General features: G+C 49.7%; 1 protein-coding gene across 5 annotated transcripts in view; it reads left to right on the forward strand.

The window, feature by feature from the left end:
• The window catches only part of LOC139537874 (phosphatidylinositol-3,5-bisphosphate 3-phosphatase MTMR4-like), a 106,533-nt gene that overhangs the window by 72,768 nt on the left and 7,875 nt on the right, over positions 1 to 25,890 (forward strand). For all 5 annotated transcript variants that reach the window (XM_071339731.1, XM_071339733.1, XM_071339732.1 and 2 more), the window contains 10 exons: positions 1,757 to 1,870; positions 3,019 to 3,221; positions 11,972 to 12,100; positions 15,124 to 15,235; positions 15,946 to 16,141; positions 16,463 to 16,648; positions 17,165 to 17,335; positions 20,052 to 20,206; positions 21,681 to 23,283; positions 24,787 to 24,924. In XM_071339731.1, the coding sequence (XP_071195832.1) occupies positions 1,757 to 1,870; positions 3,019 to 3,221; positions 11,972 to 12,100; positions 15,124 to 15,235; positions 15,946 to 16,141; positions 16,463 to 16,648; positions 17,165 to 17,335; positions 20,052 to 20,206; positions 21,681 to 23,283; positions 24,787 to 24,924 (3,007 nt within the window). The remainder of the gene's footprint in view (positions 1 to 1,756; positions 1,871 to 3,018; positions 3,222 to 11,971; positions 12,101 to 15,123; positions 15,236 to 15,945; positions 16,142 to 16,462; positions 16,649 to 17,164; positions 17,336 to 20,051; positions 20,207 to 21,680; positions 23,284 to 24,786; positions 24,925 to 25,890) is intronic.

The following is a 25,890-nucleotide window of genomic DNA, read 5'->3' on the forward strand; positions in this document are numbered from 1 at the left end:
GCTCAGGTGCATCCTGTTTCCATTGATCATCCTTGAGATGTTTCTACAAATTGATTGGATTCCACCTGTGGTAAATTCAAATGATTGGACCTGATTTGGAAAGGCATACACCTGTCTATATAATGTCCCACAGTTGACAGTGCATGTCAGAGCAAAAACCAAGCCATGAGGTTGAAGGAGTTGTCCGTAGAGCTTTGAGACAGGATTATGTCGAGTCACAGATCTGGGGAAGTATACCAAAACATTTTTGCAGCATTGAAGGTCCCCAAGAACACAGTAGCCTCCATCAGTCTTAAATGGAATGAATTTGGAACCACCGAGACTCTTCCTAGAGCTTTTGGACTTGAACCCCATTCGAACATCTCTGGAGAGACCTTTAAAATAGCTGTGCAGCGACGCTCCCCATCCAACCTGACAGAGTTTGAGAGGATCTGCTGAGAAGAATGGGACAAAATACCCAAATTCAGATGTGCCAAGCTTGTAGCGTCAAACCCAAGAAGACTCGAGGCTGTAATCGCTGCCAAAGCGGCTTCAACAAAGTATTGAGTGAAGGGTCTGAATACTTATGTAAATGTGTTATTTCAGTTACTTTTATAAATTAGCAAACATTTCTAAAAACCTGGTTTGTCATTGTGGGGTATTGTGTGGAGATGAAAAACTATTTAATCCATTTTAGAATAAGGCTGTAACGTAACAAAATGTGGAAAGATTCAAGGGGTCTGAATAATTTCTGAATGTACAAAGTAGAGGAGGCATGGATGGTGTTGTTGGGCTGTCAGAACAGATTATAGTCCAAATAGATTATTGAGAACAGATTATAGTCAAAATAGATTATAGAGAACAGATTATAGTCCAAATAGATTATTGAGAACAGATTATAGTCAAAATAGATTATAGAGAACAGATTATAGTCCAAATAGATTATTGAGAACAGATTATAGTCAAAATAGATTATAGAGAACAGATTATAGTCCAAATAGATTATTGAGAACAGATTATAGTCCAAATAGATTATTGAACAGATTATAGTCAAAATAAGATTATTAGCCTCCTGAATATCTCTGTTTTTAAGCGTTGCTTGGAGAAATCAATCTCACTTTGGATATCTGAGAATGAAAAGCCCTCTCTCTAATACACTCTCACCTAACATGTCACCTAACATGTCACCTAACATGTCACCTGACATGGCTTGATGCCCTACCTTGATAATTACCCTGCTTTTCTGTGTGTTTTCTATGTCTCGAGGCTTTTAGAGCCAGGCTCGTCAGTAGTGATACATGTACGCTACCGTTGAAAAGTTTGGGCTCACTTAGAAATGTCCTTGTTTTTATCCTAACCTGTCTCCTCTCCTACCAGGCTATGCTGGGGTATATATCCTAACCTGTCTCCTCTCCTACCAGGCTATGCTGGGGTATATATCCTAACCTGTCTCTCCTCTCCTACCAGGCTATGCTGGGGTATATATCCTAACCTGTCTCTCCTCTCCTACCAGGCTATGCTGGGGTATATATCCTAACCTGTCTCCTCTCCTACCAGGCTGTCCTGGGGTATATATCCTAACCTGTCTCCTCTCCTACCAGGCTATGCTGGGGTATATATCCTAACCTGTCTCCTCTCCTACCAGGCTGTCCTGGGGTATATATCCTAACCTGTCTCCTCTCCTACCAGGCTGTCCTGGGGTATATATCCTAACCTGTCTCCTCTCCTACCAGGCTGTCCTGGGGTATATATCCTAACCTGTCTCCTCTCCTACCAGGCTGTGCTCCAGCTATCCCCAGAAGCTGCTGGTTCCAGTGTGGATCACAGACAAGGAGCTGGAGAGTGTGGGTTCCTTCAGATCCTCCAATAGAATCCCTGTGGTCGTCTATAGGTGGGTACACACTACTACACACACTACTACACACACACTACTACACACACTACTACACACACACTACTACACACACTACTACACACACACACACACTACTACACACACTACTACACACACTACTACACACACTACTACACACACTACTACACACACACTACTACACACACTACTACACACACTACTACACACACACTACTACACACACTACTACACACACTACTACACACACTACTACACACACTACTACACACACACTACTACACACACTACTACACACACTACTACACACACACTACTACACACACTACTACACACACTACTACACACACTACTACACACACTACTACACACACACTACTACACACACTACTACACACACTACTACACACACTACTACACACACTACTACACACACACTACTACACACACTACTACACACACTACTACACACACTACTACACACACTACTACACACACTACTACACACACACACTACTACACACACTACTACACACACTACTACACACACTACTACACACACTACTACCACACACACACTACTCCACGCACACTACACACACGCACTACTACACACACTACTACACACACACACTACTACACACACTACTACACACACTACTACACACACTACTACCACACACACACTACTCCACGCACACTACACACACGCACTACTACACACACTACACACACACACACAACATACACTACTACACACAACACACACACACTACTACACACACTACTACTACACACACTACTACACACACACTACTACACATACACACACACACACACACCATACTACACTGAGTTGTCAACCGTGATGGACAGGTCTTGGAGCGAGCAGGCCTTCCCCTGGTGGAAGAGAAGCTCTGCCTTGTCGAGCTTGAGCTTGAGGTGGTGGGCTGTCATCCAAGCTGAGATATGTGTCGCTACCTGGGTGTCAGAGGGAGGGGGGGGATGAGGAAGAACACACACACACACTGGCACATTCCAGTTATCCTCACCATACCCAGCCTATGGACCAACACATTCCAAACACATGACTAATGTGTTGACCTGCTCTGGTTTTGTGACGCACGTTTACTGATGGTTAGTCCCCTCTCCTGCCGTCCTACCAGGCACCAGAGGAACGGGGCAGTGATCGCCCGCTGCAGCCAGCCAGAGATCAGCTGGTGGGGCTGGAGGAACACAGAGGATGAGTACCTGGTAACATCCATCGCCAAGGCCTGTCTGATGGACCCCGGAACAAGGTTCACCTGTGGGGCCCCAGCCTGCAGCCAGCCCCGAGGGGAAGGGCCAGACAGCTCTGACAGCGACTTCGGTAAGGATGGGATCTGAGTTTAGTCTTTATTTATTGACCTGAGGGAAGTAACACTGCATCAACGTGCATTATACCAGCAGGCTTTAAGTTAGGTGATACCAGCCTTCACTTGACAAGTTAACAGACAGAGAAGACATTCTCATCAACAGCAATAACCTGGGGTGAGGAGAGGAGAGGAGAGGGAGAGGAGAGGGAGAGGGAGAGGAGAGGGAGAGGGAGAGGGAGGAGAGGCCTAAGGACCAACACATTCCAAACATGGCTAACGTGTTGACCTGCTCTGGTTTTGTGACGTCTGGTTACTGATGGTGAGTGGAGTTCCAGGATCACGCTGAGGTTATTGGAACTGTGGTAGAGGGACACTGAGTGGAGTAGCGTGGTAGAGGGACACTGAGTGGAGTAGCGTGGTAGAGGGACACTGAGTGGAGTAGCGTGGTAGAGGGACACTGAGTGGAGTAGCGTGGTAGAGGGACACTGAGTGGAGTAGCGTGGTAGAGGGACACTGAGCGGAGTAGCGTGGTAGAGGGACACTGAGCGGAGTAGCGTGGTAGAGGGACACTGAGCGGAGTAGCGTGGTAGAGGGACACTGAGCGGAGTAGCGTGGTAGAGGGACACTGAGCGGAGTAGCGTGGTAGAGGGACACTGAGCGGAGTAGCGTGGTAGAGGGACACTGAGCGGAGTAGCGTGGTAGAGGGACACTGAGCGGAGTAGCGTGGTAGAGGGACACTGAGCGGAGTAGCGTGGTAGAGGGACACTGAGCGGAGTAGCGTGGTAGAGGGACACTGAGCGGAGTAGCGTGGTAGAGGGACACTGAGCGGAGTAGCGTGGTAGAGGGACCCTGAGCGGAGTAGCGTGGTAGAGGGACACTGAGCGGAGTAGCGTGGTAGAGGGACACTGAGCGGAGTAGCGTGGTAGAGGGACACTGAGCGGAGTAGCGTGGTAGAGGGACACTGAGCGGAGTAGCGTGGTAGAGGGACACTGAGCGGAGTAGCGTGGTAGAGGGACACTGAGCGGAGTAGCGTGGTAGAGGGACACTGAGCGGAGTAGCGTGGTAGAGGGACACTGAGCGGAGTAGCGTGGTAGAGGGACACTGAGCGGAGTAGCGTGGTAGAGGGACACTGAGTGGAGTAGCGTGGTAGAGGGACACTGAGCGGAGTAGCGTGGTAGAGGGACCCTGAGTGGAGTAGCGTGGTAGAGGGACACTGAGTGGAGTAGCGTGGTAGAGGGACACTGAGCGGAGTAGCGTGGTAGAGGGACCCTGAGCGGAGTAGCGTGGTAGAGGGACCCTGAGCGGAGTAGCGTGGTAGAGGGACACTGAGCGGAGTAGCGTGGTAGAGGGACCCTGAGTGGAGTAGCGTGGTAGAGGGACCCTGAGTGGAGTAGCGTGGTAGAGGGACACTGAGCGGAGTAGCGTGGTAGAGGGACCCTGAGTGGAGTAGCGTGGTAGAGGGACACTGAGCGGAGTAGCGTGGTAGAGGGACCCTGAGCGGAGTAGCGTGGTAGAGGGACCCTGAGCGGAGTAGCGTGGTAGAGGGACCCTGAGTGGAGTAGCGTGGTAGAGGGACACTGAGCGGAGTAGCGTGGTAGAGGGACACTGAGCGGAGTAGCGTGGTAGAGGGACACTGAGCGGAGTAGCGTGGTAGAGGGACACTGAGCGGAGTAGCGTGGTAGAGGGACACTGAGCGGAGTAGCGTGGTAGAGGGACACTGAGCGGAGTAGCGTGGTAGAGGGACCCTGAGTGGAGTAGCGTGGTAGAGGGACCCTGAGTGGAGTAGCGTGGTAGAGGGACACTGAGGGGAGTAGCGTGGTAGAGGGACACTGAGCGGAGTAGCGTGGTAGAGGGACACTGAGCGGAGTAGCGTGGTAGAGGGACACTGAGCGGAGTAGCGTGGTAGAGGGACACTGAGCGGAGTAGCGTGGTAGAGGGACACTGAGCGGAGTAGCGTTCACTTGACAGATTGAAATACTGTAAATCTCACAACGTTGTCCTTAACACTTGTTCCCCGTCTGTTTCCCCTCAGTGGGAATGGGAGACGGGATATGTGGAATGGGAGACGGGATATGTGGAATGGGAGACGGGATATGTGGAATGGGAGACGGGATATGTGGAATGGGAGACGGGATATGTGGAATGGGAGACGGGATATGTGGAATGGGAGACGGGATAGGTGGAATGGGAGACGGGATAGGTGGAATGGGAGACGGGATAGGTGGAATGGGAGACGGGATAGGTGGAATGGGAGACGGGATAGGTGGAATGGGAGACGGGATAGGTGGAATGGGAGACGGGATAGGTGGAATGGGAGACGGGATAGGTGGAATGGGAGACGGGATAGGTGGAATGGGAGACGGGATAGGTGGAATGGGAGACGGGATAGGTGGAATGGGAGACGGGATATGTGGAATGGGAGATGGGAGACGGGATAGGTGGAATGGGAGACGGGATATGTGGAATGGGAGACGGGATAGGTGGAATGGGAGACGGGATAGGTGGAATGGGAGACGGGATAGGTGGAATGGGAGACGGGATAGGTGGAATGGGAGACGGGATAGGTGGAATGGGAGACGGGATAGGTGGAATGGGAGACGGGATATGTGGAATGGGAGACGGGAGACGGGATAGGTGGAATGGGAGACGGGATAGGTGGAATGGGAGACGGGATAGGTGAAATGGGAGACGGGATATGTGTAACTAACTGCTGCAGATTCAGCTCGTTCATTTTGCTCTGACCCAAAAAACAACCCCAATTAGGTTGATGAGAACTAGTTACCCGAACAGACAATGAAGTCGTAAGTGCCTGGAATGTGCCGTTCTCAATTAGTACATTCACATTGGCTTGCAATTCTGGTTCGCGGACACACACACACACACACACACACACACACACACACACACACATACACATACATTTTGTCTGGACAGAAGATAAATCGTCACCAGTCAGGTGCTGTAGTCTAAAAAGGACCATGACTCTTTTTTTGTTTGGTACCTTGTTTCTGTGTTGGTGGGCAGGAATGTGGAGCCCGTTTTGGGAGGGACTGTCCCCTACCACCCGTCTCTGTCTCTCTCTCTCTTTGTCTGTCTCTCTCTCTCTTTGTCTGTCTCTCTCTCTCTTTGTCTGTCTCTCTCTCTCTTTGTCTGTCTCTCTCTCTCTTTGTCTGTCTCTCTCTCTCTTTGTCTGTCTCTCTCTTTGTCTGTCTCTCTCCCTCTTTGTCTGTTTCTCTCTCTCTTTGTCTGTCTGTCTCTCTCTCTTTGTCTGTCTGTCTCTCTCTGTCTGTCTCTGTCTCTCTCTCTCTCTCTTTGTCTCTCTCTCTCAAATTTTATTTGTCACATGCGCCGAATACAACCGGTGTAGTAGACCTTACAGTGAAATGCTGAATACAACAGGTGTAGTAGACCTTACAGTGAAATGCTGAATACAACAGGTGTAGTAGACCTCACAGTGAAATGCTGAATACAACAGGTGTAGTAGACCTCACAGTGTAATGCTGAATACAACAGGTGTAGTAGACCTCACAGTGTAATGCTGAATACAACAGGTGTAGTAGACCTCACAGTAAAATGCTGAATACAACAGGTGTAGGTAGACCTCACAGTGAAATGCTGAATACAACAGGTGTAGGTAGACCTCAGTACCGGTACTGAGTCAATGTGCAGGGGTACAGGTTAGTAATGAGGTTATATACAAGGGGTACCGGTACTGAGTCAATGTGCAGGGGTACAGGTTAGTAATGGGACTCTATACACGGGGTACCGGTACTGAGTCAATGTGCAGGGGTACAGGTTAGTAATGAGACTATATACAGGGGGTACCGGTACCGAGTCAATGTGCAGGGGTACAGGTTAGTAATGGGACTATATACAGGGGGTACCGGTACCGAGTCAATGTGCAGGGGTACAGGTTAGTAATGGGACTCTATACAGGGGGTACCGGTACTGAGTCAATGTGCATGTGCAGGGGTACAGGTTAGTAATGAGGTAATTGAGTTAATATGTACATGTAGGTAGGGGTAAAAGCATCCTCACCTGCGTGAATTGTTTGTTTATAGTTATATCGTTCCATTTTGTTTTGTCTAAATCTACGTGCGTCACAAGTTTTAAAGTGTTTTCTTCGTGGCATGTGTGACCACCTTAATCCTAATCGCTGTAATATACAGAAACCTTTCCAATCACTACTGGAGATTTGTATGGATTCAACCGGCGCCTACCTCCCCCGAGTTAATCCACCACCCTCGCCTACCTCCCCCGAGTTAATCCACCACCCTCGCCTACCTCCCCCGAGTTAATCCACCACCGTCGCCTACTCCCCCGAGTTAATCCACCACCGTCGCCTACCTCCCCCGAGTTAATCCACCACCCTCGCCTACCTCCCCCGAGTTAATCCACCACCGTCGCCTACCTCCCCCGAGTTAATCCACCACCGTCGCCTACTCCCCCGAGTTAATCCACCACCGTCGCCTACCTCCCCCGAGTTAATCCACCACCCTCGCCTACCTCCCCCGAGTTAATCGACCACCGTCGCCTACCTCCCCCGAGTTAATCGACCACCGTCGCCTACCTCCCCCGAGTTAATCCACCACCGTCGCCTACCTCCCCCGAGTTAATCCACCATTGTCGCCTACCTCCCCCGAGTTAATCCACCACCGTCGCCTACCTCCCCCGAGTTAATCCACCATTGTCGCCTACCTCCCCCGAGTTAATCCACCACCGTCGCCTACCTCCCCCGAGTTAATCCACCAGCGTCGCCTACCTCCCCCGAGTTAATCCACCACCGTCGCCTACCTCCCCCGAGTTAATCCACCACCGTCGCCTACCTCCCCCGAGTTAATCCACCATTGTCGCCTACCTCCCCCGAGTTAATCCACCACCGTCGCCTACCTCCCTCGAGTTAATCCACCACCGGCGCCTACCTCCCCCGAGTTAATCCACCACCGGCGCCTACCTCCCCCGAGTTAATCCACCACCGGCGCCTACCTCCCCCGAGTTAATCCACCACCGGCGCCTACCTCCCCCGAGTTAATCCACCACCGGCGCCTACTCCCCCGAGTTAATCCACCACCGGCGCCTACCTCCCCCGAGTTAATCCACCATTGTCGCCTACCTCCCCCGAGTTAATCCACCATTGTCGCCTACCTCCCCCGAGTTAATCCACCACCGTCGCCTACCTCCCCCGAGTTAATCCACCATTGTCGCCTACCTCCCCCGAGTTAATCCACCACCGGCGCCTACCTCCCCCGAGTTAATCCACCACCGGCGCCTACCTCCCCCGAGTTAATCCACCACCGGGGCCTACCTCCCCCGAGTTAATCCACCACCGTCGCCTACTCCCCCGAGTTAATCCACCATTGTCGCCTACCTCCCCCGAGTTAATCCACCATTGTCGCCTACCTCCCCCGAGTTAATCCACCACCGTCGCCTACTCCCCCGAGTTAATCCACCATTGTCGCCTACCTCCCCCGAGTTAATCCACCACCGGCGCCTACCTCCCCCGAGTTAATCCACCACCGGCGCCTACCTCCCCCGAGTTAATCCACCACCGGCGCCTACCTCCCCCGAGTTAATCCACCACCGTCGCCTCCTCCCCCGAGTTAATCCACCACCGACGCCTACCTCCCCCGAGTTAATCCACCACCGGCGCCTACCTCCCCCGAGTTAATCCACCACCGGCGCCTACCTCCCCCGAGTTAATCCACCACCGGCGCCTACCTCCCCCGAGTTAATCCACCACCCTCGCCTACCTCCCCCGAGTTAATCCACCATTGTCGCCTACCTCCCCCGAGTTAATCCACCACCCTCGCCTACCTCCCCCGAGTTTCTGCTCTCTTTCCCAGATGATAAAGCTCACACACACCAAAAAACAGCATTGCCTGATGGTTGTTCCTCAAAGTAATAAAAACAAGGGAAACTAAGTAGAAGCGAGGCTCTAGAGGTGGTATCGGGAACAGATTACGGAGGGGGGAGGAGGAGGGGGAGAGACGTCACCCTCTCCCGGTGATCCCCCTGTCAAATGGGACGTCGTTAAAATAACAAACTGGAAGAGTTAGCGACTACATCTGAAGAGGACTTTAGGAGAACTAGTTTCTAATCTGCTTTACAGAAACGTGGCTCAAGCAGGACGATATTGATGTGAAAATGTTGATGGATACACTGTCATTGGAGCAGATGGAGACAAAACAACGTCGCATAAATCAATAGGCTGGGGGGAAAGGGCCATGTATCTTTGTAGATAATACTTGGGCCATGCAGTGTAATGTGATTGAAATGTGCATCAGAGACGATGAGATTCTCCTTGTATCATTCACGTCATTCTATCTACCATGCGAGTTTGGAAAATTACCATTATTCTGGTCTATGTGCCTGGATTTAACCATAAGGAAGCTGCTGACAGGATTACAGACTGTTTCAATGCTGCGTTTTCACAATCAACTGACCAGACAGTATTTGTGCTTGGGGATTTTAATAGGCACTCTTTCTCCGCGCACCTCCCCACTGCAACATTACGTCACCTCGCTCAACTCGTGTCCTGGATCAGTGCTATGGCAATGTAGAGGACGCATAGATGGCGATGTATAAAGCACCCATTTGGAAATCAGACCATCTCCTACCGAGATGCAGGTGATAACGTGAAAAACCCCGTAGAGAAATCTATTCAGGTATGGAAAGAGGAGAGTAGTGAGGAGCTCAACGATTGCTTTGATGTCACAGACTGGGAGGTGTACTTTTGGCTCGTGCAGGGATCCCCACGAGTTGACAGACAGCATGACATCATACATCCAGTTCTGTGAAAGATACTGTAATTTTAACACACACAAAAAACTGTCAAGAGTATTTCCCCAACAACAAGCCTTGGGTGTCTTAAGGACTTGAAAATGTGCTTCAATGAAAATACGTTTTTTTCATTCCTCAACGGAGATACTGATGCTGTAAAGGAGAAAGGAAATTAGTTCAGGTCAAAAAAAATATTGCAAGCAAAAAATTATTTCACGGATAAAGTGGAGCAGAGGTTCTGTACAGGCAATCCAAGACAAGCATAGGACGGCTCTTAATGCAATGGAGGGAAGAGAAAAGAAAAGAGAGGTCAATAATATGGCAGACTGTTCATCCTTTGTAAACGACCTAAACTGTTTTTATGGAAGATTTGAAACCGTTGATTTTTAAAGACGAATGTAAACAAATATGTGAGATTATCCCCAAATCCTCTCTTGTCCTGATAACAGAGAACGAGGTGGCCTCATGCTTGTTAAATATTAAGCCACACAAAGCACTGGGCCCAGACTACGGGGCAAAGTACTGAAGGTCTGCGCCGACCAGCTCAAGGGAGTCTTCACACGACTGTTTCAACTCCTACTGAGCACCTGTACAGTGGCACACTCCTGGAAGGTGACGACCATTGTGCCCAAGAAGTTCAAGGTGCCAAATCACCAAAAGCAGATCAACTGGACCTGTTAGTTTGCCTTGAAGGCACAGAGGGGGGACTGAGGATGCTACTCTGACCTTGGTGAACATGGTGGCTAGTCACCTTCAACATGCTAATTCATATCATGGTACAGTCCAGTGAGGGTCATGGAGCCTGTGTAAGGACAGTCAGCAGGTCCAGTCCAGTGAGGGTCATGGAGCCTGTGTAAGGACAGTCAGCAGGTCCAGTCCAGTGAGGGTCATGGAGACAGTCAGTAGAATATAATATGAGGGTCAATGCAGGTAGTCGGGGTAACCATTTAATTAATTATTCAGCAGTCTGATTTTATTTAACCTTTTTATTTAACTTGGCAAGTCAATTAAGAAAACAAAATTCCTATTTACAATGACGGCCAAACCCGGACGACGCTGGGCCACTATGGGACTCCCAATCACGTCCGGATGTGATACAGTGTGGATTCGAACCAGGGACTGTAGTGACACCTCTTGCACTGAGATGCAGTGCCTTAGACCACTGCTTGGTGGCAGTTGGAGGCAGGCAGTTGGAGGCAGGCAGTTGGAGGCAGGCAGTCGGAGGCAGGCAGGCAGGCAGTCGGAGGCAGGCAGGCAGTCGGAGGCAGGCAGGCAGTCGGAGGCAGGCAGGCAGTCGGAGGCAGGCAGGCAGTCGGAGGCAGTCGGAGGCAGGCAGACGATCCTAAGATGAACTTAGCCTTAAGATGCTATTGGGAATCCAGGCCCTAGTCTTTCTGTGAGAAAGACTACCGATCACCGTCCCCTAGCGATGTTTGTTGCCCGTCGTCGTGGTGGCTGTTACTAAGCAGTGTTGCAGTGGTCATCATCAGAAGGAGATATTGATTTTCTCCAGGGGACGAGCTGAGCCAGCACTATCGATCATCACGCCCGTGTTCCTAACCCCCTCTCTCTGTCTCTCCCCCTCTCTCCGTCTCTCCCTCGCTCTCTCTCCCTCTCTCTGTCTCTCCCCCTCTCTCTGTCTCTCCCTCGCTCTCTCTCCCTCTCTCTGTCTCTCTCCGTCTCTCCCTCGCTCTCTCTCCCTCTCTCTGTCTCTCCCCCGCTCTCTCTCCCTCTCTCTGTCTCTCCCCCGCTCTCTCTCCCTCTCTCTGTCTCTCCCCCTCTCTCCGTCTCTCCCTCGCTCTCTCTCCCTCTCTCTGTCTCTCCCCATCTCCCCCTCTCTCCCAACTCGCCATCTCTCATTCTCTCTACCTGTCGTCTATCTGCGCCATCCATCTCTTTTTCTCTCCCTCCCTCATTCTGTGTCTACCTGTCTACCCCCCACACCCCACCACTAAATCTAAATCCTACTCTCTCCCTCCCTCAGACTCCTCTCTGACAGGATGCCCAGGCCCTGATGCCAACACTGCGCCACAAAAGCTTCTTATCCTCGATGCTCGTTCCTACACCGCCGCAGTGGCCAATCGTGCCAAGGGAGGTGGCTGTGAGTGTGAAGGTCAGTATACAGTGGATGGATGTTGCCTCCTTACCTGGTTGTTTTGTCAGGCACCATACTTACATATGTCTCCTCTTTGTGCCTCCTAGTGGAACAGAGAGAGAGGTGTTACATCACCCCATCCTGTGATTGTATTTCCTCTAAGAGCTCCTGTTATGAACCAGTCACATGTCTGGTTGACCTTCAGAACCCGTCAGTCTGACAGACTCGTGTGTTCTGAGCTGAGAGACAGCTCACCGATCAGCTTATCTAGGGGCGGGCAGGTAGCCTGACGGTTGAGAGCGTTGGACCAGAAACCAAAATGTCGCTGGATTGAAATCCCCATGCCGACTAAAAAAGAAAAAAAGAAAAAAAATCTGTCGCTGTGCCCTTGAGCTCTTAACCATAATTGCTTTTGTAAGTCTCTGGATAATCTGCTAAATGGCTAATATGTAAATGTAACAGTATAACTTTACGTCCGTCCCCTTGCCCCGACCCGGGCGCGAACCAGGGACCCTCTGCACATATCAACAACAGTCACCCACGAAGCATCGTTACCCATTGCTCCACAAAAGCCAGAGCAAGGGGAACCACTACTTCAAGGTCTCAGAGCAAGTGACGTCACCGATTGAAAAGCTATTAGCGCGCACCACCGCTAGCTAGCTAGCCATTTCACATCCGTTACATAAATGTACATGTTGACAGTCCCTAAGCAGCAGAGAGAAATCGTACTTTGTGTCTGCAGAGTATTAAAACCCCATGTGACTGATATTTTGTGCGTTCCTGGGTGTTTCAGAGTACTACCATAACCGAGGTCTGATTTATGTTTACACTGCATTTGTAAAGTATTCAGACCCCTTGACTTTTTCCACATTTTGTTAAGTTACAGCCTTGTTCTAAAATGGATTAAAATTGTTTTTTTCATCAATCTACACACAATACCCCATAATGCAAAGCAAAAACAGGTTTTATAATTTTTTTCTACGTAAAAAAAAAAGTTATGTAAATGTGATATTTCCATATTATTTAAGAAGTATTCAGACCCTTCACTCAGTACTTTGTTGAAGCACCTTTGGCAGCGATTACAGTCTCGTGTCTTCTTAAGTATGACGCTACAAGCTTGGCGCACCTGTATTTGTGGAGTTTCTCCCATTCTTCTCCTCAGATCCTCTCAAGCTCTGTCAGGTTGGATGGGGAGCGTCGCTGCACAACTATTTTCAAGTCTCTCCAAAGATGTTCGATGGGGTTCAAGTCCAGGCTCTGGTTGGGCCACTCAAGGACTTTCAGACTTGTCCCGAAGACACTCCTGTGTTGTCTTGGCTGTGTGCTTAGGCTGTTGTCCTATTGGAAGGTGAACCTTTGCCCCCATTCTGAGGTCCTGAACCTGCTCCAGAGCGCTTTCATCAAGGATCTCTCTGTACTTTTCTCCGTTCATCTTTCCCTCGATCCTGACTAGTCTTCCAGAAGGATAACCATCTCCACAGAGGAACTCAGGAGCTCTGTCAGTGACCATCGGGTTCTTGGTCACTTCCCTGACCAATTCCTTCCTGTCACACACACACCCCCCCCGCCACGCTGCAGACATTTTTTGGTACCCTTCCCCAGATCTGTGCTTCGACATGATCCTGTCTCGGAGCTCTACAGAAAATTCCATCGACCTCATGGCTTGGTTTTTGCTCTGACATGCACTGTCAACTGTGGGACTTTATATAGACAGACAGGTGTGTGCCTTTCCAAATCATGTCCAATCAATTGAATTTACCACAGGTGGACTCCAAGTTGTAGAAACATCTCAAGGATGATCAATGGAAACAGGATGCACCTGAGCTCAATTTCGAGTGTCATAGCAAAGGGTTTGAATACTTATGTAAATAATGTCTTTTTTTATTTATTTTTTTATCAATGTGTTCCCCAAAAATGTTTTAACTGTTTTTGCTTTGATATTATGGGGTATTGTGTGTTTTTATTTAATCCATTTTGGTATAAGGCTGTAACGTGATGGATAAAATGAAGGAATTATGTATGTTTCAGAGTACTACCCTAACTGTAGTATAATGATGTATGTTTCAGAGTACTCCCCTAACGGTAGTATAATGATGTATGTTTCAGAGTACTACCCTAACTGTAGTATAATGATGTATGTTTCAGAGTACTCCCCTAACGGTAGTATAATGATGTATGTTTCAGAGTACTACCCTAACTGTAGTATAATGATGTATGTTTCAGAGTACTCCCCTAACGGTAGTATAATTATGTATGTTTCAGAGTACTACCCTAACTGTAGTATAATGATGTATGTTTCAGAGTACTCCCCTAACGGTAGTATAATGATGTATGTTTCAGAGTACTCCCCTAACTGTAGTATGTTTCAGAGTACTACCCTAACGGTAGTATAATGATGTATGTTTCAGAGTACTACCCTAACTGTCGTATGTTTCAGAGTACTACCCTAACGGTAGTATAATGATGTATGTTTCAGAGTACTACCCTAACGGTAGTATAATGATGTATGTTTCAGAGTACTACCCTAACGGTAGTATAATGATGTATGTTTCAGAGTACTCCCCTAACTGTAGTATAATGATGTATGTTTCAGAGTACTCCCCTAACTGTAGTATAATGATGTATGTTTCAGAGTACTACCCTAACTGTAGTATAATGATGTATGTTTCAGAGTACTCCCCTAACGGTAGTATGTTTCAGAGTACTCCCCTAACTGTAGTATAATGATGTATGTTTCAGAGTACTACCCTAACTGTAGTATAATGATGTATGTTTCAGAGTACTACCCTAACGGTAGTTTAATGATGTATGTTTCAGAGTACTACCCTAACTGTAGTATAATGATGTATGTTTCAGAGTACTCCCCTAACTGTAGTATAATGATGTATGTTTCAGAGTACTCCCCTAACTGTAGTATGTTTCAGAGTACTACCCTAACGGTAGTATAATGATGTATGTTTCAGAGTACTCCCCTAACTGTAGTATAATGATGTATGTTTCAGAGTACTACCCTAACGGTAGTATAATGATGTATGTTTCAGAGTACTATCCTAACTGTGAGGTGATGTTCATGGGCATGGCCAACATCCACTCCATTAGGAACAGCTTCCAGTCCCTCCGAGCCGTCTGCAGCCAGATCCCTGACCCTGGCAAGTAAGTGGATCCCTCTGACATTTCTCTCCCTCTTTATCTCTACCGTTCCTCAGTCCCCTTCTCCAGGCCTCAGTAAGTTTACACCACAGAGAGAGAGAATGCAGGCCGCCCCATTCCCACTGGGCCAGGCTAGCTGTTTGTCCAAAAGTGTGTTTTTGTGGTGTTCATGTATTTTTGCATGTCAGACCTGCGTTCAAATACTATTTGAAATAAATTGCAAATACTTAAGCTGTGCTTCGTTGAACTTGCCAGTCACACACTAGACAAGCAATAGAAAACGTCCCAAGAGTGCAAAACCCCGCCCACCTGCGACTCCAGGCAGACTAAAGCGAACGTTTAAAGTGCTTGAAAGATTTCAAATAGTATTTGAACCCACATGTTGTGTGTGTATGTCTCGTTGCATGTGGACAGTGCATGCCCCAACTCCCCAACCTGTAATCAGTGATGCACACAGAGGGCTATTCGAGGGGTAGAGTTCCTGGTAATCTAAAAGAGGTGTGGTAGTGACCCCCCCCTTTTTAAAACGACACATCTAGGTCAGGGGCTCCACTCCCTCTCCCCGATGTCAGGGTTGTCCCCCGGTTACTCAACCCGGCTGTGTTTATTATTTACCTTCAGAAGCCTCCGAGGCTCCCTCGGGGAAGGAAATGCATTCTAGAACCTTCTAGACCTGTTCTCATTGGTCGCCCCTCGGGTTTGTGCATTCGCAGCTGGCTGTCTGCTCTGGAGAGCACCCGTTGGCTGCAGCACCTGTCCGTCATGCTGAAGGCAGCCACTCTGGTGTGTTCTGCGGTGGAAAGGGAGGGACGTCCTGTCCTGGTGCATTGTTCAGACGGTTGGGACCGTACCCCCCAGATTGTGGCTCTCGCCAAGATCCTGCTGGACCCGTTCTATAGGACACTAGAGGTACACACAAAAACACTGTCCCTGAGGGTTACTGTGACGCAATGATGACAACGGTTTGTTTCACTTTAACACTGATGCAGCTAATATCCGGTGTTCTGTTCTGATAGTATGTTGACGGTATAACCAGTTGTTTCACACATCCCATTTGAATTTCCCAACAACAAAAAAAAAAATCCCACACACCTTTTATATACAGTGATTTTATTTACACATACGTGTCACAACGAAGCACTTTGTCGGTTTTACAATAAAGAAAACTGAATGGCAAGGGGGATGAGAGAGAGAGAGAGCTGGATCCGACTTGTCCTCCCTCTTCCACAGGGTTTCCAGGTGCTGGTGGAGACGGAGTGGTTGGACTACGGTCATAAGTTTGGCGATCGCTGTGGTCACCAGGAGAATGCTGCCGACGTGAGTGAGCAGTGCCCCGTCTTCCTCCAGTGGCTGGACTGTGTTCATCAGCTGTTCAAACAGTTCCCGTGCCTCTTCGAGTTCAACGAAGCCTTCCTGGTACGTACACTACACCTTGACTTCTTACCATCTCTCTCTCTTTATCTCCTTCTTTGTCAATCTCTCTTTTCTTCACACATTCACTCTCTCTCATTCTCTCTCTGTCTCTGTCTGTCTCTCTCTCTCTCTCTCTCTCTCTCTCCCTCTCGCTCTCTCATATTCATTCTCTTTGCTCTTGCCTAATCTCTCTTTCTCTCCTACACACTGTCTCTTTGGAGAGGAAGCCACAATTTACTAGTCTTCTGTTGGCATATAAGACCTTTCTTAAAGATCATTTTAAGGTTTCTACATGAAATAGATATCAAACTGTAACCTTTGAACACAGTGTTTTGTGTGTTGTAGGTAAGAAATTTGAGAATTGTAAAGACCGATCTGTATGTGACTGTGTTCTGTGTAGTAGGTTAGGAGCGTACTGTGTGACTGTGTTCTGTGTAGTAGGTTAGGAGCGTACTGTTACTGTATGCATTAAGGAATGTGTAAAGGCCTAGCGTGCGTGTTTTTGTTCGTCTCCCCCAGGTCAAGCTGGTGCAGCACACGTACTCGTGTCTGTACGGGACGTTCCTGTGTAACAACGGGCGGGAGAGAGAGGTCCGCAACATCTACAACCGCACCTGCTCCGTCTGGTCTCTGCTCCGCACCGGCAACAAGAACTTCCAGAACTTCCTCTTTATCCCCGGTCATGATATGGTAACCACTACTGTCCCCGTTCCGCTCCTTCTCCTTCTCCTGTCCTGTCCTCTCCTGTCCTCTCCTCTCTTCTCCTGTCCTCTCCTCCTCTCCTCTCCTCTCCTCTCCTCTCCTCTCCTCTCCTCTCCTCTCCTCTCCTCTCCTCTCCTCTCCTCTCCTCTCCTCTCCTCTCCTCTCCTCTCCTCTCCTCTCGTCTCGTCTCGTCTCGTCTCGTCTCTTCTCTGCTCCTCTCCTCTCCTCTCTTCTCTGCTCCTCTCCTCTCTTCTCTGCTCCTCTCTGCTCTTCTCTGCTGCTCTTCTCCTCTCCTCTCTTCTCCTGTCCTGGTTATTAACAGAGGGATCAGGTGTGCTTCACATATCACAGTAGCAAAAATGGCAGAAAACAAAACATTTTTTGCCCAGAAATCGGTCTTCTCATAAAATGGTCTGTAGCATCAAAAGTGTTTGGGCTACATACTAATATGACCCCTCTGTGGAAAGGTGAGACTCTCTCTGACACATCTGGCTCTAGGAACGCCGAACAAGCCTCACAAGACTCGTCTGAAGGTCCCCCGGTACCAGTTAAAAACACGAATGGAAGTATATATATGGAGACTGTTTAGTGGCAAAAATAAGGGGTTAAATACATATTAATAACAAATATTTCCTGATCTTTCTTACATCTCTCAGATATAGGACAGACGGAAACAAACTTCCTTTACATTTCTTTGGGGGGGGACTATCTGTTGTTCCATGTAGTGAATCTGTTACTCAATGTGTTTTTATAGGCTAGTAGCAGTAAGGCCCCAAAAAATACATTTATGATACTTCGAGGGATCTTAAAATTCAAAATCAAATATTTGAATTATCGTTGGTAAGACCTTCTTAAAACAATTCCATTTAGTGTAGTATAACCCCCTCGTCCAGTTTAGACTGCTAAGGGTTTAAAAAGGAAATATGTACTCATCCAATATATTCAGTGGATGAGCACCAATAGCATATATACAGTGAGGGAAAAAAGTATTTGATCCCCTGCTGATTTTGTACGTTTGCCCACTGACAAAGAAATTATCAGTCTATAATTTTAATGGTAGGTTTATTTGAACAGTGAGAGACAGAATAACAACAAAAATATCCAGAAAAATGCATGTCAAAAATGTTATAAATTGATTTGCATTTTAATGAGGGAAATAAGTATTTGACCCCTTCTCAATCAAAAAGATTTCTGGCTCCCAGGTGTCTTTCATACAGGTAACGAACGGAGATTAGGAGCACACTCTTAAAGGGAGTGCTCCTAATCTCAGTTTCTTACCTGTATAAAAGATACCTGTCCACAGAAGCAATCAATCAATCAGATTCCAAACTCTCCACCATGGCCAAGACCAAAGAGCTCTCCAAGGATGTCAGGGACAAGATTGTAGACCTACACAAGGCTGGAATGGGCTACAAGACCATCGCCAAGCAGCTTGGTGAGAAGGTGACAACAGTTTCTGTGATTATTCGCAAATGGAAGAAACACAAAAGACCTGTCAATCTCCCTCAGCCTGGGGCTCCATGCAAGATCTCACCTCGTGAAGTTGCAATGATCATGAGAACGGTGAGGAATCAGCCCAGAACTACACAGGAGGATCTTGTCAATGATCTCAAGGCAGCTGGGACCATAGTCATCAAGAAAACAATTGGTAACACACTATGCCGTGAAGGACTGAAATCCTGCAGCGCCCGCAAGGTCCCCCTGCTCAAGAAAGCACATATACATGCCCGTCTGAAGTTTGCCAATGAACATCTGAATGATTCAGAGGACAACTGGGTGAACGTGTTGTGATCAGATGAGACCAAAATGGAGTTCTTTGGCATCAACCCAACTTGCCGTGTTTGGAGGAGGAGGAATGCTGCCTATGACCCCAAGAAACCATCCCCACCGTCAAACATGGAGGTGGAAACATTATGCTTTGGGGGTGTTTTTCTGCTAAAGGGACAGGACAACTTCACCGCATCAAAGGGACGATGGACGGGGCCATGTACCGTCAAATCTTGGGTGAAAACCTCCTTCCCTCAGCCAGGGTATTGAAAATGGGTCGTGGATGGGTATTCCAGCATGACAATGACCCAAAACACACGGCCAAGGCAACAAAGGAGTGGCTCAAGAAGAAGCACATTAAGGTCCTGGAGTGGCCTAGCCAGTCTCCAGACCTTAATCCCATAGAAAATCTGTGGAGGGAGCTGAAGGTTCGAGTTGCCAAACGTCAGCCTCGAAACCTTAATGACTTGAAGAAGATCTGCAAAGAGGAGTGGGACAAAATCCCTCCTGAGATGTGTGCAAACCTGGTGGCCAACTACAAGAAACGTCTGACCTCTGTGATTGCCAACAAGGGTTTTGCCACCAAGTACTAAGTCATGTTTTGCAGAGGGGTCAAATACTTATTTCCCTCATTAAAATGCAAATCAATTCATAACATTTTTGACATGCGTTTTTCTGGATTTTTTTGTTGATATTCTGTCTCTCACTGTTCAAATAAACCTACCATTAAAATTATAGACTGATCATTTCTTTGTCAGTGGGCAAACGTACAAAATCAGCAGGGGATCAAATACTTTTTTCCCTCACTGTATATTTAATAGCATACATATATATATTATTATTATTAACATTTTAAATGGCTTTACTGAGACAAAAAGTTATTTGTGGTCCTTTATTGACCTCTGACCTCTGCTCCTACCTGTCCCCCTGTGTCCAGGTGTTGCAACCGGTGTGCCACACCCGGGCCCTGCAGCTGTGGACGGCCGTCTACCTGCCCACCTCTTCCCCTTGCACCTCTGCCGAGGACGCCATGGAGCTCTACCTGTCCCCCAGCGTACAGGGAGACGAGCTCACCTCACGGTCCCTGGACAGGTGGGGGCTATCCGCTCACTCTATTCTTCCATCTCTGTCTCTTAGTGCATTTGTAAAAAAAAAAATATAAAAAAATATGAAAAAATAATAATTTTAATTAAAAAACTCCTTGACTTAATTATATCTCCTTGTATCTCTGAGCTCTTGTCTTTTCAAGGATTTATTTTTAGTTATTGATTTTAAGGATTTACTCACAGTGGGGTAAATCGAGATGAACAGGCTCATGGTGAAAACTGCATGTGGGGCTCTGTATCTACAGCTCTAGAAAAGTTTCTAGAAAAGGCTCCTCAACAGCTTCTACCACCAAGCCATAAGACTGCTGAACAATTAATCAAATGGCCACCCTGACTATTTACATTGACCCCCCCCCCCCCCCCCTCCATTTTGTTTTGTACACTGCTGCTACTCGCTGTTTATTATCTATGCATAGTCACTTCACCCCTACCTACATGTACATATTACCTCAACTAACCTGTACCCCTGCACACTGACTCAGTACTGGTACCCGCTGTATATAGCCTCCACACTGACTCGGTACTAGTACACCCTGTATATAGCCTCCACACTGACTCTGTACCGGTACACCCTGTATATAGCCTCCACACTGACTCTGTACCGGTACCCCCTGTATATAGTCTCCACACTGACTCTGTACCGGTACCCCCTGCATATAGCCTCGTTATTGTTATTTTATTGTTACTTTTTGTTCTTTTTTTACTTTAGTTTATTTGGTAAATATTTTCTTAACTCTTCTTGAACTGCACTGTTGGTTAAGGGCCTGTAAGTAAGCATTTCAAAGTAAGGTCTACACCTGTTGTATTTGGCGCATGTGACAAATATAGTTTGATTTGAGGTCCTGCCTGCCCTCTAGTGGTACAGAAGGGAAGCTCACCTGCCTGCCCTCTAGTGGTACAGAAGGGAAGCTCACCTGCCTGCCCTCTAGTGGTACAGAAGGGAAGCTCACCTGCCTGCCCTCTAGTGGTACAGAAGGGAAGCTCACCTGCCTGCCCTCTAGTGGTACAGAAGGGAAGCTCACCTGCCTGCCCTCTAGTGGTACAGAAGGGAAGCTCACCTGCCTGCCCTTTAGTGGTACAGAAGGGAAGCTCACCTGCCTGCCCTCTAGTGGTACAGAAGGGAAGCTCACCTGCCTGCCCTTTAGTGGTACAGATGCGAAGCTCACCTGCCTGCCCTCTAGTGGTACAGAAGGGAAGCTCACCTGCCTGCCCTTTAGTGGTACAGATGCGAAGCTCACCTGCCTGCCCTCTAGTGGTACAGAAGGGAAGCTCACCTGCCTGCCCTCTAGTGGTACAGAAGGGAAGCTCACCTGCCTGCCCTCTAGTGGTACAGAAGGGAAGCTCACCTGCCTGCCCTCTAGTGGTACAGAAGGGAAGCTCACCTGCCTGCCCTCTAGTGGTACAGAAGGGAAGCTCACAGATTAATGAAGCTCCACCACTTTTTATACCCCTCTGTGCAGGCTTCCTAAGACTCGCTCCATGGACAACCTGGTGTCTGCCTTTGAGAACGGGGTGGCCCTCACCCGCACCTCCAGCGACCCCAACCTCAACAAGCACTGTCAGGAGGGCCGCACTGCCCATGGCCTGGAGCCTATGGCTTCTGTAGGAGGAGGGGCCGCACCCGACAGCCCCGAGGACGTCAGCCCTGACACGGGATTGGAAAGCGACGACTCGGAGGTGCAGCCCGTCACTCAGACTCCTCCTACCACACCCGTGGAGATGGAGCAGAGGGAAGAGGACTTCGAGGAGGCGGAGATGAGAGAGGAGATCTGTCTCACCACCCAGCCCCTGCCCTCCCTGCCCCTCCCCCCCATCGCACTGGAGCAGGGCCTCCCCCACTTCCCCCCTCTCCCCCTGCTCACACCCATCCTCCACCAGGCCCTCTCCCAGACCACTAGCCCCCCAGTTCCTCCCCCTCGACTGCCACATCAGACGGCTGACAGTCACTCCAGGACTGCCTCGGTCACTACCCGTCCTGGCTGCATACCATCACCACCTGCCTGGAAGGGCCCACTACCGGCAGCCGTTCTGAACGGGCCTATCACCAACGGCCTCCAGAACGTCCCCTCCGCTTCTGCAGAGCTGCTGGCACTCGAGCAGCTAGTTCCCATGTTCCCTACGGCCATGGAGGACTCCACCGAGACGCTTACGGACGAAGCAGAGGCCCCACCAACGCTGCCCCCTAGCAGGAGAGAAAGTCTAGGCCAGCCCAAAGCCCTAGAATGGGCCTTACCCAAAACCCAGGGAGAGGAGAGAGAGGGGAAGAGGACAGAGAGTGTGAGTGGTAGAAACTTGGTGCCTCTGAGAGAATGTGTGGTAGCAGTACCAACATCAAAGGAAGCAGCATCCTCCGCCTCCACAGTGCCCCCTGTTGACAACAGCCAGGCGGTGGCATTGCGACGCCCGGTCTCCCAGAGCCAACTGCGTGTCAGTGAGGAGCTGTCTCTGCTGGGCTCTCACTGGGAGAGTGTCCAGGGCATAGTCCAGTCTGCCTGCATCACTGCAGCCAGCCACTCTGGCCTCTCAGCCAACCTCTCGTCAGGCTTCTGTCGGGCCCTCCAGCCCACGGCCTACCAGAGCCGACGCCTGGCTGGCAAGCTGCTGCGCACCCAGGGCATGGCCGTGCCTAACGGGGTGCCTAACGGGGGTTGGCAGTACGGCCGGAGGGAGGAAAGGATCCGCTCCTCGGCTCCAGCCCCAACCACCTCCAGCCCTGTCAAGTCAGGGTCCAGCTGGCTCTCTGCAGTCAGGAGCAGCTCGGGCTACGCTGCCATCATGGGCCCAACCACCACCAGCTCACCACCCACCTTTTCAACCTGCCAGCTCCTCCCAGCCTCTCCCTGCTCCTCAGCCTCCCCTTTGCCCCACCCGGCCTACCTGGATGATGATGGGCTGCAGGTGCCAATGGACGCGGTGCAGCAGCGCCTCAGGCAGATGGAGGCGGGGTATAAACAGGAAGTGGAGGTGCTGAGAAGCCAGGTGCGCCAGCTGCAGATGAGGCTGGAGAGGAAACAGTACAGCACGCCGCCCTCCGAGCCTGACGTCGACTACGAGGACGACATTGTGAGTAGCTCTCCCTACTTGGACTTTGAACAGTACCTCTCCCTACTTGGACTTTGAACAGTACCTCAATGTGTTATTACTGTGATGTGAAAGGATATGCATGTAGGACATTACTAAATACTTCATAATTACAACCCAAATGTTATCTTTGGTGGAATTACCCTTTAATAGAGAGAGTAATAGCCAGTAACCAAAACGTTGCTGGGTTCGAATTCCTGATGGTGAAAAATCTGCCGACGTGTCTTTGAGTAAGGCACTTAACCCTAATTGGTCCTGTAAGTCTCCCTGGATCAGAGCGTTGGTCCTGTAAGTCTCCCTGGATCAGAGCGTTGGTCCTGTAAGTCTCCCTGGATCAGAGAGTTGGTCCTGTAAGTCTCCCTGGATCAGAGCGTTGGTCCTGTAAGTCTCCCTGGATCAGAGCGTTGGTCCTGTAAGTCTCCCTGGATCAGAGCGTTGGTCCTGTAAGTCTCCCTGAATCAGAGCGTTGGTCCTGTAAGTCTCCCTGGATCAGAGCGTTGGTCCTGTAAGTCTCCCTGGATCAGAGCGTTGGTCCTGTAAGTCTCCCTGGATCAGAGAGTTGGTCCTGTAAGTCTCCCTGGATCAGAGAGTTGGTCCTGTAAGTCTCCCTGAATCAGAGCGTTGGTCCTGTAAGTCTCCCTGGATCAGAGCGTTGGTCCTGTAAGTCTCCCTGAATCAGAGAGTTGATCCTGTAAGTCTCCCTGAATCAGAGCGTTGGTCCTGTAAGTCTCCCTGGATCAGAGAGTTGGTCCTGTAAGTCTCCCTGAATCAGAGCGTTGGTCCTGTAAGTCTCCCTGGATCAGAGCGTTGGTCCTGTAAGTCTCCCTGAATCAGAGCGTTGGTCCTGTAAGTCTCCCTGAATCAGAGCGTTGGTCCTGTAAGTCTCCCTGGATCAGAGCGTTGGTCCTGTAAGTCTCCCTGAATCAGACCGTTGGTCCTGTAAGTCTCCCTGAATCAGAGCGTTGGTCCTGTAAGTCTCCCTGGATCAGAGAGTTGGTCCTGTAAGTCTCCCTGAATCAGAGCGTTGGTCCTGTAAGTCTCCCTGAATCAGAGAGTTGGTCCTGTAAGTCTCCCTGAATCAGAGCGTTGGTCCTGTAAGTCTCCCTGGATCAGAGCGTTGGTCCTGTAAGTCTCCCTGAATCAGAGCGTTGGTCCTGTAAGTCTCCCTGAATCAGAGCGTTGGTCCTGTAAGTCTCCCTGGATCAGAGCGTTGGTCCTGTAAGTCTCCCTGAATCAGACCGTTGGTCCTGTAAGTCTCCCTGAATCAGACCGTTGGTCCTGTAAGTTTCCCTGAATCAGAGAGTTTGCTAAATTACTTGTACATGTACTAGTGGAGATAGTTGGAATAGATGTACCCTCCCTCTCATCTCGTCTCCCTCCCTCCCTCCCTCTCATCTCGTCACCCTCCCTCTCATCTCGTCTCCCTCCCTTCTCATCTCATCACCCTCCCTCTCATGTTGACCTGTCTGTCCTCTCCATCTCCAGACTTGTCTGCGTGAGTCAGACGACAGTGATGAGGAGGACAGTCTGTCAGACCACAGCGAGGACCGTTTCTCAGAGGGCAGCTGGGACAGAGTGGAGCAGAAGGACACAGAGGTCAGCGTTCCTCATAGTCTACTGCAGGTTTCTCTCTCTACTGCTTCTTATATATAACCCTACCCCAACACCTAGCCCCAACACCTAACCCCAATACCTAGACCCAACACCTAGCCCCCTAACCCCAACACCTAGCCCACTAACCCAACACCTAGCCCCCCAACGCCTAACCCCAACACCTAGACCCAACACCTAGCCCCCTAACCCCACACCTAGCCCCAATACCTAGACCCAACACCTAGCCCCCTAACCCCAACACCTAGCCCCCTAACCCCAACACCTAGCCCCCTAACCCCAACACCTAGCCCCAATACCTAGACCCAACACCTAGCCCCCTAACCCCAACACCTAGCCCCCTAACCCCAACACCTAGCCCCCTAACCCCAACACCTAGCCCCAATACCTAGACCCAACACCTAGCCCCCTAACCCCAACACCTAGCCCCCTAACCCCAACACCTAGCCCCCTAACCCCAACACCTAGCCCCAATACCTAGACCCAACACCTAGCCCCCTAACCCCAACACCTAGCCCCCTAACCCCAACACCTAGCCCCCTAACCCCAACGCCTAACCCCAACACCTAGCCCCCTACCTCCAACACCTAGCCCCCTACCTCCAACACCTAGCCCCCAACGCCTCACCCCAACACCTAGCCCCCTAACCCCAACACCTAGCCCCCTAACCCCAACGCCTAACCCCAACACCTAGCCCCCTACCTCCAACACCTAGCCCCCTACCTCCAACACCTAGCCCCCAACGCCTCACCCCAACACCTAGCCCCCTAACCCCAACACCTAGCCCCCTAACCCCAACGCCTAACCCCAACGCCTCACCCCAACGCCTCACCCCAACGCCTCACCCCAACACCTAGCCCCAACACCTAACCCCAACAACTAGCCCCCTAATCCCAATACCCAACCCCCTAACCCCTACCTCTAACCTTATACTACATTGCACCCTACAGCCCCTCCCACTCTCCTTTTACCCTTCTG

The sequence above is a fragment of the Salvelinus alpinus genome, chromosome 13 (assembly GCF_045679555.1).
Source record: "Salvelinus alpinus chromosome 13, SLU_Salpinus.1, whole genome shotgun sequence".
Classification (NCBI taxonomy): domain Eukaryota; kingdom Metazoa; phylum Chordata; class Actinopteri; order Salmoniformes; family Salmonidae; genus Salvelinus; species Salvelinus alpinus.